The sequence below is a fragment of the Larus michahellis genome, chromosome 1 (genome assembly GCF_964199755.1).
Source record: "Larus michahellis chromosome 1, bLarMic1.1, whole genome shotgun sequence".
Taxonomy (NCBI): domain Eukaryota; kingdom Metazoa; phylum Chordata; class Aves; order Charadriiformes; family Laridae; genus Larus; species Larus michahellis.
In genome coordinates this window covers 95,010,300-95,025,966 of record NC_133896.1, presented here as the reverse complement: position 1 = coordinate 95,025,966, position 15,667 = coordinate 95,010,300, and the positions used below count along the sequence as shown (strand labels likewise).

Below are 15,667 nucleotides of genomic sequence, written 5' to 3'. Positions count from 1 at the left end.
ATGCTCCGGTAGATGGTTTGCATTTTCAAGGACTGGGGAGAAGCTTGTGGTGGAAAGCTAAGTCCTCTCATCTCCTGTGATCTTGTCCCTCCTATCCCAGGACATTATCCAGCTCAGGAAGGCAGATTCAGGCCTTCTGCCCACCACAGGTTAGCCAGAGCTCATTAGCTTCTCCTCTGTGAGCAAAAAGCCAGTTGATCTCACACCTTCAGTGCTACAGAAGTTGCAGCAGAAAACAGTTCCATGCATCAGCCCAAGCTTCACAGATGTGCAGGATTCTATTTAGGCAATTCCTTCATTTTAATTACATTTCCTTTTTAATATATTTATATAGAATGTTCTTTTTTATATATATATATATAAATTTAACACAATATTCACCACTACAGGCATTTCAGAATTCAAAAAGAAAGAAAAAAGACTTTGATTGCACCATTTGGACTCTAGATGAGGGAAAATGTTTCAGGGCTTTATGGATGCTCTCTAATGCAGACCTAAGTTCCTCTGAAGCTCTAAAGGTGAAAAAATAAGCTCTTCAGTCTTTCTGAAGTGACAGCATGGGATAGACAGCCCAGAGGAGTGAGGTTTATAAGGTAAATTACAATCCTCATTTCTATTTACCCTCCCACCAATAAAGCAGCTCCCACATGACCTAACGTTACCCATGTCCCTCTTTTCTATCAGGGGATTCGCATCTTTGCCAGCCCAACCTTTTCATTCTGAGCTACACTTAACAGAAGCTGCACAAGCACCCTGACTGTATGGAAAGAATAAGTGAAATTTAGTCACTTGTCTCCCATTGGTAAAAGTCCACAACCAACATGTGCTGTTGATGTCATATCATGACTGAGACTGGGGCCACCTGCAGTCTTGGGCATGGCCTTTATACTCTTCACAGTCTCAGGAGAATTGAAACGTACTGCAGGGTCCCTGAAATGATCCTTGCAGAGCTGCAAACCACGTGACAGTCTGTTTACGAAGGTCCTTTCCATTATGCCAAGAAAAAAACAACTTAGCTCTCCTGTGCACAAAACTTCAAATTCTGGGCCAGACTCATCTTCCATAAATCTGATCTACTGGTCTCCATAATGCTTCACAGAAAAAAAAAAAAAAGAAAAACTGAGCAAATCCAAAACCAAGCAAAAAACCCACAATCCTTTTTTGAAGCCTCTAGTGTTGCAGGGTAGGAGTTTGGTACCCACAATGTATCACTGCAAAACGCTGAACTTCAGAACAGCTTCCAGTCTCAGGTTCAGTCTGCTCCTGCAGGCTGGCAGAGGACAACCTAAGGGCTCTGAAGCAAAAATGACGTCAGGTCTGACCCTGAAGCTGACTTCAGAAATGGCTTAGTAAAGTTGGATCTCAGAAAGCTCTAACCACACAGTCAGCACCATTTAATGGAAGAGGGCTTCTGTCTTCTGGCTCGAAATACCAAGCTCTGGTCCTTGCAGATGACTGCAGCTACCAGTATCAAGATGGATCCATCAGTAAGCATTACAAACTCTGCAGAAGTCTAAGCCTGGGGTTGGGTATGGTGACACTTGTGCAATGGTGCACTTTGCAACTAAACAAGTATTCTCAGCTCTGCAGGATCTGGGGCTTTATCTCAGCAGTCTTGATACAAGCCCACTTGTGACCACACAGCTATAGTGATGTGCCTGCATTAAGTCCACTTGGTTACGCTCCTAGAAGTTTGATACCTCATCTGAAGGCTGGAGATGAAATTGTAGATAGAGATGAGATCGATCTACAGAATAGAGAGGTCATTACAGAATCTCTGCTTAAATAAAATCCAGGATCTGGATCCGAGTTCAAATTCTGAAGCATCTTTTAAAAGTATAGTCTGGATACACATTTTAGTCGAGGCTGATCTTTAATATTAAGTAAAGATTTCTAGTAATGTTTTCTTGCAGGAGTTTCACCACTTATGCCAAAAGCGCTATTACTTACTGGAATGCTGTTAAGAGTTGAGACAGTGTATTATATACAAATTGCCAGACCTCATTTCTTGTTCATAGATCATCTGATATGAGAATAAGGAGGGGAAAAAAAGAGAACGGTTTAAAGGTGCCAAGGTTTCATCACATTTTCTTTTTTCTTTTGATATATTACTTTGTGAGCTTCGCTGGCTCCATTCCAGATGCCTTGGCAGTCAAAACTTCTAGGAACGGAGAGAATATAAATCCCTGCCCAAAGTAAACTATTTTGTTGACGCCAAAAAAACCTGGGCATCATTTCCACAACTTTTACTTTCTCCAAAGCCTTACCAATACCTTACAATACCTTGTATCGCACCTTCGCAAGTCATTTGCCATTAAAAGCTTTCCCATGAGGCAGTAAAAAGGGCATTCAGGTGCCATGTGAACACAGCACAGAGCTGTGCTAACTAGGAGGAGCATGGAGGACTGGCAATTTGCTAGTTCTAATAGGAGGCTGCACAGGCATCTTACGGTCTGGGAGGAGAATAATACAGTTGTCATGAAGCTGCATATTGGACGTGCTGTCCACGGCTTGCCCAGGTAAAGCATAGGCTGACATCTGTGGGAGAACATGGACCTGAACAAGAACTCCAGGCTCTCATCTGGTTTAATATTCTCCCTCAATAAAACTGACAGCACGGACTTAGTTCTCTGCTGTGCTTTCTCTTATGTGGTGCTATGCACAAATGAGGAGTACAGTGGGGAGGATCAAAGACTCCAACTGGTGTCCCTCTTGTTTTTTCACACTCCCCTTGGGTACGGCAGGAGAAAATTCTGCTGAAGACATATGCCTTGCATTTGTGGGCTCAGAACTTCTCAAAAGTACCCTGGAATCTCTCCCCTTTAGCAATCAAAGTGTGAAGAGAAAGCGCTGTACAGGCTCTGGACACTAATTAAGTGACACATCCAGTACAGACCAGGAGCTCATGGGCTGAGTTTGCTAACAACTTGAAAATGACAGTACTTCAGAAAAAAAGCCCTAAACATACAACCATTGGGAAATTCTGACTGATGCTCATTGTGGTGGCTCCGGCACTTCCTACCAGATGCTCATTTACTGCTTAAACTATAGCCCATAATACCCATCTGAGGGCCTACAGACTCAGACATCTCCATGAATGATGGACCATTACTGGGACAGTCTCAGTGCTGGCAGCAACACCTGTGTTCCTGTTTCCTCCGTAGTCACTAGTGACACTTAAATTGCAGAGACAGCACAGGCTGTACCTGACTTTGCAATCGCCCACGGTCACCAGGCAATAGATGAGCCTGCGGTGAACATAGAGTTAGAAGCTTTATAAAGAAAGCTTTAATTCTATTCCCACGGCAGCTGTTGCTTATATGAACGTGTATTTGTCTGTAACAATAATGGCCCTTCAGGAGAGAGTTTAATTCACTTCAAATCCCCCTCTCAGGATATCATTCATGATCTGTTCTGCAGTCCCACAAATCATCCTCTTTACCATACTCTTAATCAGTCTTAAAGCACTGAGGGACAGAGAGGTGACAACCAGCCACGCTCTCAAAGAAACAGTGTAAAATCACAAGGAGAGGAAGTTTAAAGGAAGAAGAAGCACCTGGGGACATGCCACACAGTGGCAACGAAAGACCAAGGGTCAAAGATATGTCAGTCGGGGTGCAAGAGAGCAATAGCCCAAGGACATGCAGATCAGAAGATCCTCTTGCTTTTCTCTGCTGTTGACAGCATGGAACACAGCTGGAGATAGCTGCAGAGGTGTCATCTGTCTTTAAGCAATGATGAAATTAGTTGATACCGGCCTTTGTTATGACCATATCTTTGATTTCATTGATACCAGCCTGAGAAGTCTCTACCACTGGACAAAACACTGCACACTCATTCCCCAACCACACGGATCTTGACTGCCCAAGGAAGGTGCGGCTGAACACAACAAAACTCATGAGCAGGATTTGTAAGATTAAAAGAACAACTAGGCGTCTCCTGTCCAGCTACTTTCATTCCACCCTTTGCACATGCTGTAAAGAGCACATCTTTGATGCAAGGACAGAGCTGGAGGCAGCGCCTTCAGGTTTTACGTTTGTCACTGGAACATCCTTGGGTGTCTCACACCCTGTGTGACATGCTCATGCCAGCTTCACCTTCCTCTTCAGCTATCCCCAGCCTCCTGCACTGTTTATTTACACTGTCAAAATCAGACAACAGAGATGGATAGGCACGGTCCTTCACTGGTGGCTGGGAAACAATGGAAGGAGGTCCCAAACATCTGGACTTACCTCCTCAGCAGATATTGCGCCCCTGCACCCTGGGCTGCAGTGCTTTGGAACAGTGTTTTCTCCCAGCCCTATTTTCTAATTATACCAAGATTTATTTTTCCTTTTTTTCCATCAGGGGGATGAGACTTTCACAGGGCTTGTTAGGCAATAAGTATGAGGAAATGCAAATTCCCTGGGACTAGCTTACAAAAAAAAAGCAGAGTGAGGGACTAGGCAGGGGTGAGAAAGGGAAGGAAAAGCAAGACAAAAAGACTATGACTCTCCGTAGCAAAATGCTTTGCAGGAAACCATAAAGGATTTGGGTCCATCTTGCACAAAATAGTTATAACAACAGCGAAATGGCAAGAGAGTTGGTCTTGGACACTACCATCCCATCCACCACAGAAAAGGAATAAGAGAAGCAGTTGTTACTCAATCTGCCTCCCGCTTCGTCCATCCAGAATCACAGAGCGCCTCTGGGGCTGGTAAAAGCAGCTAGTAGAGGTCTCCAGCCTCTGGCCATTCTTGGGGATGGTCATTTTGTTCCGCAGTGTCACCCCCTCAGGAGTTGTCCACGAAGTCTCAGACAGATCACTACAAATGGGGCTCGAAGACGTGGTCTGAGTGGGGCTCCTTATGGGTGATAACAACACCCTCGAGTCTGCTGAAGAGGAGGGATGGTCCATAATGGGGAAAGGGGGACTGAAGAGAATCAGACTCTGGGGTCTTCCAGGCCTAGATCTATAGGAAGGCTTGGAGAACCCTGATGGCCTCTCCATCTTTGAGGACTGCGGGTTATCTCCAGCTGTCTCCCCCTCAGAGGTGCGCTTTCGGCGCAGAACAGGGGCATCCAGAGTGGGGTGATGACTAGACTGAGATGGCTCCAGTGGAGAGCCAAGGCTGCTGTGCCAAGGACAGGCTGAGTCCTTTTGAGCTGGGTCACTGTTTTCTTTCTCTGCTTTGGCTTTCTTCTCTGTCAGTGGGCTCTTGGGAGCCTCTAGGTGGCTCCATGCAACCCGTTGATTCTGCCTGATGGCCTGCTTGGCTTCTGCTTCCTTCTTCTCGGACTGCGGAGCAGTGTTCTGAGCCTGCAGGGGTTGGGGAATCTGGGTGTACTGAATCTTGGGCGGTATAACAGGCACCGCTCTAGCCTGGCACATCTTAATCATGAAGGAGGTCCTGACTGCCGACACGCTGACAGGGGCAGAGTTACGGCGGCCAGTGGTGGCATGGGCCACTGCCAGGTAATCCAAGTCTAGATCCCCGTGGGCATTGAAATGAGACCCCCAGGGAATGCCTTTACTGGCAGCAGGGCAGGCAGTCGGAAGGGATGGAACAGAATCACTGGTTTTTACTTCCTTCTGCCCACGCAGGCGATTCCCAGGGGCAGAGGGCATGGACAGGCTCTCGAATGTGAAGAAATCTGGGGCTGGAAGGAGTGAATCCAAGTTGAGGGATGATGGCCTAGTCTTCCCTTTGCGAGGTGTTTCTTCATCTTTATTACTCAGCCGTGACTCAGTGGCAGAGAACAATGCTTTGGTAACTGTCTCTCCTCCCAGGGCAGCATCCTGAGATATGGATAACTCCTCCTTTGTGCTCTTCACCTGTGAAGAACTGCCTGGGCTATTTTGGTATGGTAAAGGCAGCTCAGGCTTTGAGCTCCAAGGGTTTTCATTGCTTACATCCACTTTCTTCTCCTCTGGCCCTGAAACAGGGATTCTGGATGGTCTTTCTTTCTCAGCTGGTGCTTCCTCCCTGCTGAGGGGGTACCTCAGCTCCTCAGGTTTCAAAGGTTCTTCTGGAGACCTTGTGCCATTCTCATCTTGCTTCGCTTTGCCTGAACTAGAGGGGGAGATGGGTTGTGTTTTCGGTAGCTCACAAGTCACTGGCAGAATGTCACTGCATGGTTGCTGCTGGTCCGTGGCATCTATGAAAGAGAATGGGATAGTCCACAGACTCATCACTGTGTCTTTACTGTCCAGGGAAAGGCTGCGACTGAACCGTGGTCTAAGAGAAAGGCCTGTCTCTGCTCTCTGTCTCTGTGGCTGAAACTCCTGTATCATCTTCTCCTGAATGTCCTTAAAGGTAGGGGAATGGAGCGGGCTTGTAACCCACTGGTGATCCTCCCATGGCTCCACAAGTTCTAAGCTCTGGACATTATCTGTCCAGGTGTCCTCGTCATCCTGGTCACCAGCATCTTGGATTCTGCTAACAGCATTGCCCTCCTTCAGCTCCTGGATTCCAGCTCCACTCAGTGCCTTGGAGGAGAATGTGTCCCTTTCATCAGCAGTCATTATCTCAGGCTTCTCCCTCTGAGTCTGGACTCTGGTAAGACCATCCTTTTCCTTCTGCAGCTGGTGAATGCTATCTTTTTCTCTCCCCAACTGTCCTTTGGAACAAGAAAACTCATCACTTGGGGCAACCTCATTAAATTCTGATTGTCTGTGAAGCTTCCAGTCCAGGGAAGGAGTGAGACATTCACTCCTGCTGTCCTTCACAACTGGGTGATGGTTCTTTGGAGCGGCTGTGCCAGTTGAAAGAGTACCCACTTTGGGTAGGGCTGATGCACAGCTCTGCTGTGCAGCCACATCAGACTGGCAGTTGTGGAGGCTGTCCTGTCGTTCCATGCCAGTGGCACCCAATAAAGGCACCTGAGTTGTTGTCTGTGGTGTTCTGCTTGCAGATCTCTGCTCAGACAGTGCTGGACTCTGCTCTGGGCCAGAGGAAAAACTATCTGTTTGTACTGAAGGAGAGGATTCAGTAATTAGGCCCATCTTGGGGACAGCTGCTGGCAGGAGCAAGAGCTCCTCTTCAGATTCGATAATTTTCAGTTCCTGCTGTATCTCTGGCCACAGCGGTTCTAGAACGGTGTTTGCAGGGTCCTCCTCGGTCTGAAAAACAGAAGAAATGCCATGACCTGGCAGCTCACAACTTCCAAGCAAATAACCCTCCATTTTCCTCAAACAGCCCTTACAGAATAGACGAGCTCCTGGACAAGGACGCTCATGGGTACAGAAATACACACATGCTAACTGCTACCAGTCCAGGGAAGAAAATACATCGATAAACAAGTGAGTTTATGGAGGAGAAGATCGGAGGTGCAGCCAAAATGAGTCCTGGACAGATGTACTGAAAGAGTGAAGTGAATGAGTAGCTGGAATGTCTCAGCCTGTTTCTCAGCTCTTCCCATTCAGTGCTCGCTTGGACTTGACAGAGGATTTGCATTCCCACATCGCACACAAGCTGGAATGAATAATCTATTCAAGAAGCTATGCCAACAAATCTTTAAATAGCTGTCCAGAGATGAGTATCACTGTAAGAAACTTGGTGAAAAATCTCTGCTAGAAATATAGCAGAGGCAAAAATAATAATAAATAAAAAAAATAGTGTGTAGATAATGGAAGAAAAAAGGACTGTTCAGGCTGCCCAGGACAAATGGGACAGTAAAAATAGAAGGGGAATTCAGAGACCATGGGTCAAAATGGTCAGACATCCGGACAGTCTCACATCTGGAGAGTCTCAGAGCAGACAAATTGTTCTGACTGCAATCGTATAGTTACTAGAAAAGAAGTCTAAGACAGGACAGTAGGCAGTTGTGTAAAGGTAAATCACCACTTTGGTCACGTGGCAGGAGTGAAATCAGTACATGATCAGTTCTTGACCTGGGTCATAGACTGTTTTCATGACTACAGACACACAATGAAACTTAAACAAGCCTCCCAGTCACCACCATGACATTGTCCCCCATCTTTTTTCTCATGCCTTCTTCCTTACCACATCTCTTAAAGGCGACCGTTCTTCTGCCTTATCCATCTCGATTTCCTGCTGGACACAGCTGCTTTCTGAGGAGACATCCTTCGTCTTGAGCTGTCCTTGCTCTGCCTTGTCTGCCGGGAGTGGCCCTGTATGAACCTCAGAGGCTGGTGTTTGTTCCAAAGTGGGACTTTGCTCTGAGGACTGCTGGGGGCTGTTGGTGCTGCTTGTGCTGCTGCTCTGCACACATAAAGTCTCCTGATTTTCTGCTGCTGGCTGTGGAGTTTCTAAGAACTCGGGTTTCTTGGCTGCCACCAGCTCCTCAGGGTGAGAGCCTGGATCAGAAACACAAATGAACGATGTAACTACTTGTGACTGAAAACATGTGCCCTGAGACAAAGCGGTGCTTTTTCAACCCAATGCCAACTAACAAAGCTAAAGAGCTCCCTCCGGGCACAACAGGACACTGCTGGGAGGCCACCCACCTCCCCAGTGTCATTACTACAACAAGCACCAACCTGACCTGCTGCCGTCAACACCCACCCTGCTACAGCTTGGTCTCTTTCCTGCCACAGTTTGGTCTCTTTCCTGCCACAAGACAAGAGCAGGCTGGAGCAACCTCCACGCCACTGAGCTGCAGACCACCTCCAGTAGCCCGACAGAGGCTCCACATCACCTTCCTTAACACACTTTTACCTCTAGATGCTGTCACTGGCAGGGTGGGCCCTGTCTGTTTCTCCTTCCGATCCGGCACCTGCTCTGTCCTCGTATGGGTCCCTGCTTCCTGGGCAGAGGGGCTCGTGCTCTCAGCCACCAGGGAAGACAACTCCTCCAGGCTGGAGAGGGAAAGCTTCTCCTTGGCAGGCACACGGCAGGGGGTGCTGTTGGTGCTGATGACTGCGGATACCCGGAGGGGTACAGAGACCGCAAAGGGCTCTGAGATGTTCAGGGCTTTCCTCTGGTGACGGGGAGAGGCCTCCAAGGGAAAGAGGCTGCTTGGGAAGCCTGACTTCGTGGCTGTTTCAGAAGTGTAGAACATGCGGCCGCCTTTGGGTGAAGTCTGCTCGTTTTCAGCATCTTCTGCTGCCCGGAAGACCTTCAGCTGCTCAGGGGGTGACTTTGCCTGCGGTGTCCGGGGAGGACCTTTCTCCCCACTCATCTCTGAGCATCCTTTGGCCCCCATGCCAGATCCTTCCCGCTCCCACTCATTCTCCTTGCTGAGGTCATATGAGCTGCCTGTGCCTCCTGTCCGTATCTTCATCACTGGGACAAAAAACCCTCCAGTAGTCACTGCCCGTTTGAATCTGCTCTTCTCATCCTCCCCTGGACAAGAGAAGATACAAGGGAGTCAGTGGGAAGTGAAACACTAGCAAGTAACCTTCCTCTGTGAGGAGCCCTCCTTGGTCCCTCTAAGGATAGGTCCTGCCCTGGTGAACAGCCATGTTTCCCCAGAGGGATGGGGACAAGCAGGCACTGAACACCTTTCAGGCTCTAGCCCTGGGGCCTCCTTCAATCTTGGCAGGCAGGGCTGGATAGGATCCTCTCCAGTGGAAATCACCTAAGACTTTTATTAGAGGCCCCTCTCAATCACATGCAGCCAAGTCTAGGGCTAGCATGCATTGCCCACAAAGATCATAGCTCCAGGCTTTGTTGGTTTATTGCAAGAACTTTTCACTGCTTTATACTTTTATACTGAGAATTTTGTGCCCAGAATAACCAAGAATGAAACTGAAGCAATCTCACTGCTAATAAAGACACAGCTAGGCACAGAAGTAACTCTCAGGTACGTGCACCAACATGAAAGTCACAGAAAAGGCTTAAAAATGCATGCACACAAAGGTGGAGGCACATGTCAGCAGCCATGGTACCAGCATACAAAGGTACACAATACGGTCAGTAAGGCAAAGAAACAGATCACTGCATCCACGCAGGAACGGGGGAAAGCTGAGAATGCAGAGGTGCAGTCCTTCACCCTTATAGTATAAGCTGTTGATGTCTCACCTTCTACTGGCAAGGAACACAGTGAGTCCATGCTCTTCGCGGGCCGAATTGTTGCTTTTTCTGTGGAAAACGAGTTTTAGAAACAGGCTTTAAATCCTGCAGCTTTCCAGCTTTCAGCCCATAAAGACCAATGGCTACATATAGATGGGCGTGCCAGACAGACATCAAAGTTATTTTCCATTTCCAAGCATTCCCCCTCTGTATCCACACCATGTGGCTTATTACCCACAACACTTGTCCACACAGCTGGGGATCTGCTAGCGCTAACAACAGCTTTGCACCTGCCGGACATGTGGAGAGCTATACTTAACCCAGCCAGTCAACACCATCTCCACTGCGAAGCAGTTAAGCATCCCCAAAGCTGTTATGTACCACTGAACCTCCCCAATCAAGTCAGGCTATTTGGTTCTGAGGACTTTTTAACTGAACTGACATAAATGCCTTCTCACCTCTCATTCCTGATAGCAAATGTGAGGTTATTTTTACGTTGCACTCCCAGGCTCTTTGTTGGCATGAGCATGCCCTGCCTCCAGCAAGCATTCCGGGAAATTTATAAGGCCAGTAAGCAACTTATTTTCCTGATCATCCTTGCTGGACTTGCTTGTCCAGAAACAAGCTGCCATTTGTCACCAGACACTCTACAGGTCTCTTCCTGAGAGGTTTTGGAAGCTGTTGTTGCTGTTACTGGTCTGAAAAGGGGAGATGGGTGGAATGTAGCTGGCGAGGAAGACAAGTTAGTCTCTGGCAGCCCAGAAAGGGTCCATGGAGCTCTGGAAAATGTCTGGGAGGAAAGTTTGCTGTTTACAATGTTGCACAAAGTAGGTAAGGCAGAAAATGAGCAGGCTTGTTGGACTTCATTTGTTTATATAATTACGGCTTCTAGGACTGAGTTTCACATGAGTGTAGGAGAAACTAGCTACTTTTTGCATTTATATGGAGTCCTGGCTACCCTTTACGTTCACATGGCATGATGTCTTGAGCACTGGCTCCGCTTCCCCAGAGGAACAGAATTCAAGCTGTGGAGCTCGCGTTTTATGTGACTTGCAGACTTGTGTACATGGACACAAACTGTGTTAAAGCATGTGCTGAGTTTCAACAGCAAGTTCATCTGTTTCCTCACATTAGGCTGTAAGCAGAGAGTACACAAAAATACGACATGGCAGTGCTAAAGCACTGCTTCTCAAAATCACTGCTTCAGTGCCTAAATCTCTGCACACGGTTGTGCATTTTTGTGTCCTGCTGGTGAAAATGTACAGCCTCCTGTCACTCAATACTGTGCTTGGAACAAGACTCAGCCCCCACAACCAGTGGGCTCCAGTCATTCCTGGGCATCCTTGGGTTAGCACTATTTTGGGACAGAGTATTCCTTATCAAAGTGAGAAGGTGATCCCGTGATGAAAATAGGATGGAGAGCTATTTCGAGGTCTGCCACGGGCACCCTATGCAAGGCCATCTGTACATGCAAAACATGGGAGAAGGCAGGGGTCCAAAAGGAGCTGGATCCAGCATTTGGCTTCACGCTCACTTCTGATCCAAATACAGCCTCTCAAATGTGGTGGTAGGTAATGTTGCCAATATTACCTATTTTGTTTTAAGTCTTGCAATGTTTGGTAGTGCTCCTCCAAACACCAGCTCCTGGAGTCACGAGATGATCTAAAAAAAATCTCACCTTTATCTTTTTAGAAAGTAAATTTCTTGTCTTGGAAATACTAAAAAAATCTAGGACATATAAACCTGAAACACTTCTTTTTGAACTCAGATTATAAAGGGTATGGTTTCTTTTACAAATTGTGATGACTTTTTGGTCAACTTCATGATTTTTAGAACTTGAGTCATCATTTCTGAACACTGGGAATTGGCACTGCCGTGTGATTTCCTATGAAGCAGAGCGTTGAAGAGATTGCAGCTCAGGAGGGGCTAAAACTTGGGATTATAGCCAGGAGAAAAGACAACTTCTCTCTTGTAAATTCTGCAAAAGTAATAGCATCCCTTAAAGCACTGAGAGCCAGAAGCCATACGAACTCCTGGCGCCTTGTTTTTCTCAGACACTCAACACAGTTGGTTCTTTAATGCCCTTTAGTATAAGGACAGCCATTCACCCAGTGCCATGTAAGGAACATTAGGAGACAGAGGCTGGCTGCACTGGAAGAGTGGATTAATCCAAACCTACATAGCATTTTCTAGTTCCCAAGCTTGACAGATGGGCAATGGCAGCCTGTTAATCACATACCAAAATTGAGTATTTGCTGTAGCTGTTTGCCGTATCCTCCTGAAAGGGTGCTTTTCACTATTACGTGAAAATGAGGTGTCCATGAAACAAGGCAACACGACCCCATTACACTATCTCAAGTCTAATGGTATTAATGTCATGTGGATACAGGTAGCCCCATGCTATCAACATCCCAGGAGAAAGCTGAAGAGAGAAATACTTAACTGAAAAGTGTGTTCTTACCAGAGAGCTTCTGTGCCCTTACGAAGACACTCCCATTTCGACTCAGTTTAGACTTTGATTCTGAGCCAGAACGGCCCAAGTTAAATATCGACTTCCATTTCTTGGACTTGGTAGATAATTTTCTCCTGGAAGGAAAAAGGGCTCAGAAGGTTACCAAACTCCAGAGACTTTTGTCTTCTTAATTGAACTCTTTCCCCTCCACACTTTCCTGCTTTTCTTCTCACACCTCTTTCAATTCTAAGGCATCCAAGGCATAGCTACACAACCAACTCTTGCTTTTCTATGAGTGATTTATCTGTATTGCTGATTTAACAGTGTCATGGATGGAAAGACACCTAAGCGAACTCTTCAGATAGCTGGCTTTGGCATCATGCTACAGCAACTGTGATTGACTAAGCGATCAGCCATGCCTGTCTCCAGAAAGGAGAGGTTTCCGAGGCTAGAACTATCTTGCAGCACAGTAAAGAAAAATTGTCCTTGTGTCCTCACTTTAAAGTCCTCGTGTCTTCTAAGTTTTATGAATTTGCAAAAATAAAAGGATCTTTTAATACAAACTAGCTACTAATACTTCCCAAGCCAACATGAATTTAATCATAGGTGTTACAGGATCATATGCTTTTGTAATGTACTAACCAAAAGGAGGAGGATTAAGGCAATTAGATCAATTTCTGGTAAATGTCAGAGGAAGTGGGATACCAGTTCCCTGTGTCTCTTTGGAAATCCCAGCTTTAAAGAGAAAGAAGCTGCTACTCTGGAAGCCAGTTGTCTTCTGTGCGTATTACTGAATGAAGCTCTGTTTCAGTTCCTTCATATACCCATTCTGACTCCTCCTTCAAGCTCCCCTCTTCCAGAGCAAGAACCTCTTATCTCCCTATCTTGCTCTCCAAAATGGGCTTTCTACCCCCATTGTTCCACTTTTCTTTCAGATCAGTATTCAGAAGAGCACAAATCAGTCCTACAAAGAGGATTAATATCTTGGGGATAGGACTGTTCTCTTCAAGTGATAGAGGAAAAGGCACTCTAGAGGGGTGATACATCCTTTTGTCTTAAGCTGGTTATCCTCTTGCCAGTATTCTGTTAGATAGCTCATTTTTGCTTTAATATATCAAGTGTGAAGAAATGTCTTTGCTACGGTGCCTTATGGGTCAGTAGATTAATGAGCCTCCTGCTGCAGAGGCTATAAACTCTCAGAACCAGGCAGTAGAGTGGCCATATATTAACAGATAGATAGACCAATAGATAAATACTTATGCTGGGCAGCACTGCCAACAACTGCAGCAACCTCAGCTGAAATAGGACTCTTCTCCTGGTGTACGCACAGATGGTATAGGTGCCACTATGTAAATAAAATATGTAAATAAAAACTCCAAGCCAGGAGTGAAAATTCAGCTTATTACTTGGCTGTGAGTGCAGAGCAAGCTGGAGAACGAACCTGAGCAGGTCAATGTCACCAGGCGCACCATGGTCTGGCCACCAGCAGGTGGAACTCATAGGAGAGCTGTGTCCAGACCTGCTGCATGCTCAGCCCACCTTTAGCCAAATCCTGAGCTGACCCAAGGATGCAAAAAATTAATTCTTCCTGCAGGGCTGTGAGGTTCTGCCCTTATGGAGGGATGAGGACTAATGGAGCTATGAACCCAGCAACTGTAATGCTTCTCAGGAGCAGCTGTGCCTCTTTTGAGAAGGGAACACAATTTTGTCTCGGGGGATCATGTGTGCAGGTGTGGTGGTATCACACTAACAAAAGTCTCATTCCTAATCATGCTGGGGAGTCTGCACTTTTTTGTTTGCACTTTATACTCCTCTTAGCACTTACTTGCTGTCAGGGAGGTCAACAACTGTGTGGAAGAGGGACCCAGTTACAGGGACAATTTCAGGCAAGCTGTTCTCTCTCCTCTCCTTACGAGCAGGGTGGGAGGCCGACAGACTCCGTGCCTGCGCTTCTTCCAGGCTCACCAGTTTCATTGGCAGGGAGGCCGAGGGGAGGGTCAGACTCTTCACAACCGATGCGCTCTCTGAAAAGCAAAATAGATTCCAGCCTGGGGTGAGGAGGGATGAGAGCAAGAGCTTCATGTCTTTATTTGACTGTAACGGCTCCCGCGGAGGGGGGAAAGCAGCAGCACGTGCCGGGAGAAAGGCTTTTTGTCAGATAAGTCTTCCATCTCCCCAGCAACCTTAAACATCTGAGTGTATTCCCAGCAGGGGCCACACTCGCCAGCCAAAGGCTGTGTTGCACAGACTTGCTGCCCCTGCTGTAGACATTTTGGTGTGAAAGAGGCATCTCTGAAAACCACCAGGATTCATACATTCCCCTTTCTCCTCCCTCCTTCCCTCCCTCCCTCCCGAAATTTTGGAGCAGTTCAGTCCCCAGTCTAAACCTGGTGCCTAATTCTTTCTCTCACTTTCACATCTTTCTCCTTGTCTTATTCCAGGAGGGATGCTGTTCTGAAAACCAGCATTACTTTACCTTCCTAATGCATTTCGAGGCTATGGAAAGCAGAGTGACTGACAGCCCTGGGAACTGAAGGTCTCTGTTTATATGGGCAGTGACAAAACCAACTTCCCATATGCCACCCCACCAATAGGCCTGTCCTAAACAGACCACCTCAAGGTGCATGAAGGAAGTGTAGTCTCTGGAGTCCGCTCAGTACTTAGCCCTACTGCTGAAGCAGGGTACAAGTTGAAGGGCCACTTTCTCACTAAGAAATTAACTGGAACCATCAGAATGATTTTCTCCCAACTCCACACAGCTTTTAAAGGCCAGTGGTGTTCAGCACTTGGGCCATTTTTGGGCCAGTGACCTAGAATACAACCAGAAGCCTTGTAATTTACTAGTCAGTGTTTTGCTGCAATGCTAATGGCAGTACAGGTGCAGTTCCTCATTCTGTGCTTTCTGCCAGGGCATAAACAAGAGCACAGGAACAGCACCTGCAGCAGTAGAGCAGGGATGCTACAGGTCGAGCAGGGACCATACTGGAACTGTGGACTCCAAGGACTAGTAGGGAATGCCACATGTTAAGGGAAAGGTGGATGGGACGAACTGACACAGGGCTGGAAAGCAGAAAGGTTACTCTCTCACTTCTGCAGGTATTACAAGTCTTCCTAGTGTGTAAAACAGAATGATGCATATTTCTGAAATTATGTGAGGTCACAGTGGATCCGTGCCCTCTCACTTCCCAGGCTTAAAAGCATTTTGACAACAAACCTGTCACTAAATAACAAAAATCAGCATTTCCCAAGATTGCTGATG

The 15,667-nt window shown here is 46.8% G+C and overlaps 1 protein-coding gene across 1 annotated transcript in view; it reads right to left on the bottom strand.

Moving 5' to 3' along the window:
• Positions 1 to 1,864: 1,864 nt before the first annotated feature.
• ARHGAP31 (Rho GTPase activating protein 31) overlaps positions 1,865 to 15,667 on the bottom strand; it is a 59,275-nt gene continuing 45,472 nt past the window's right edge. Inside the window, exons 7-12 of the mRNA XM_074594269.1 lie at positions 14,234 to 14,432; positions 12,418 to 12,542; positions 9,966 to 10,025; positions 8,661 to 9,287; positions 7,986 to 8,299; positions 1,865 to 7,102 (exon numbers count right to left, since the gene is read on the bottom strand). Coding sequence (XP_074450370.1) covers positions 4,640 to 7,102; positions 7,986 to 8,299; positions 8,661 to 9,287; positions 9,966 to 10,025; positions 12,418 to 12,542; positions 14,234 to 14,432 — 3,788 coding nt within the window. The 3' untranslated portion in view covers positions 1,865 to 4,639. The remainder of the gene's footprint in view (positions 7,103 to 7,985; positions 8,300 to 8,660; positions 9,288 to 9,965; positions 10,026 to 12,417; positions 12,543 to 14,233; positions 14,433 to 15,667) is intronic.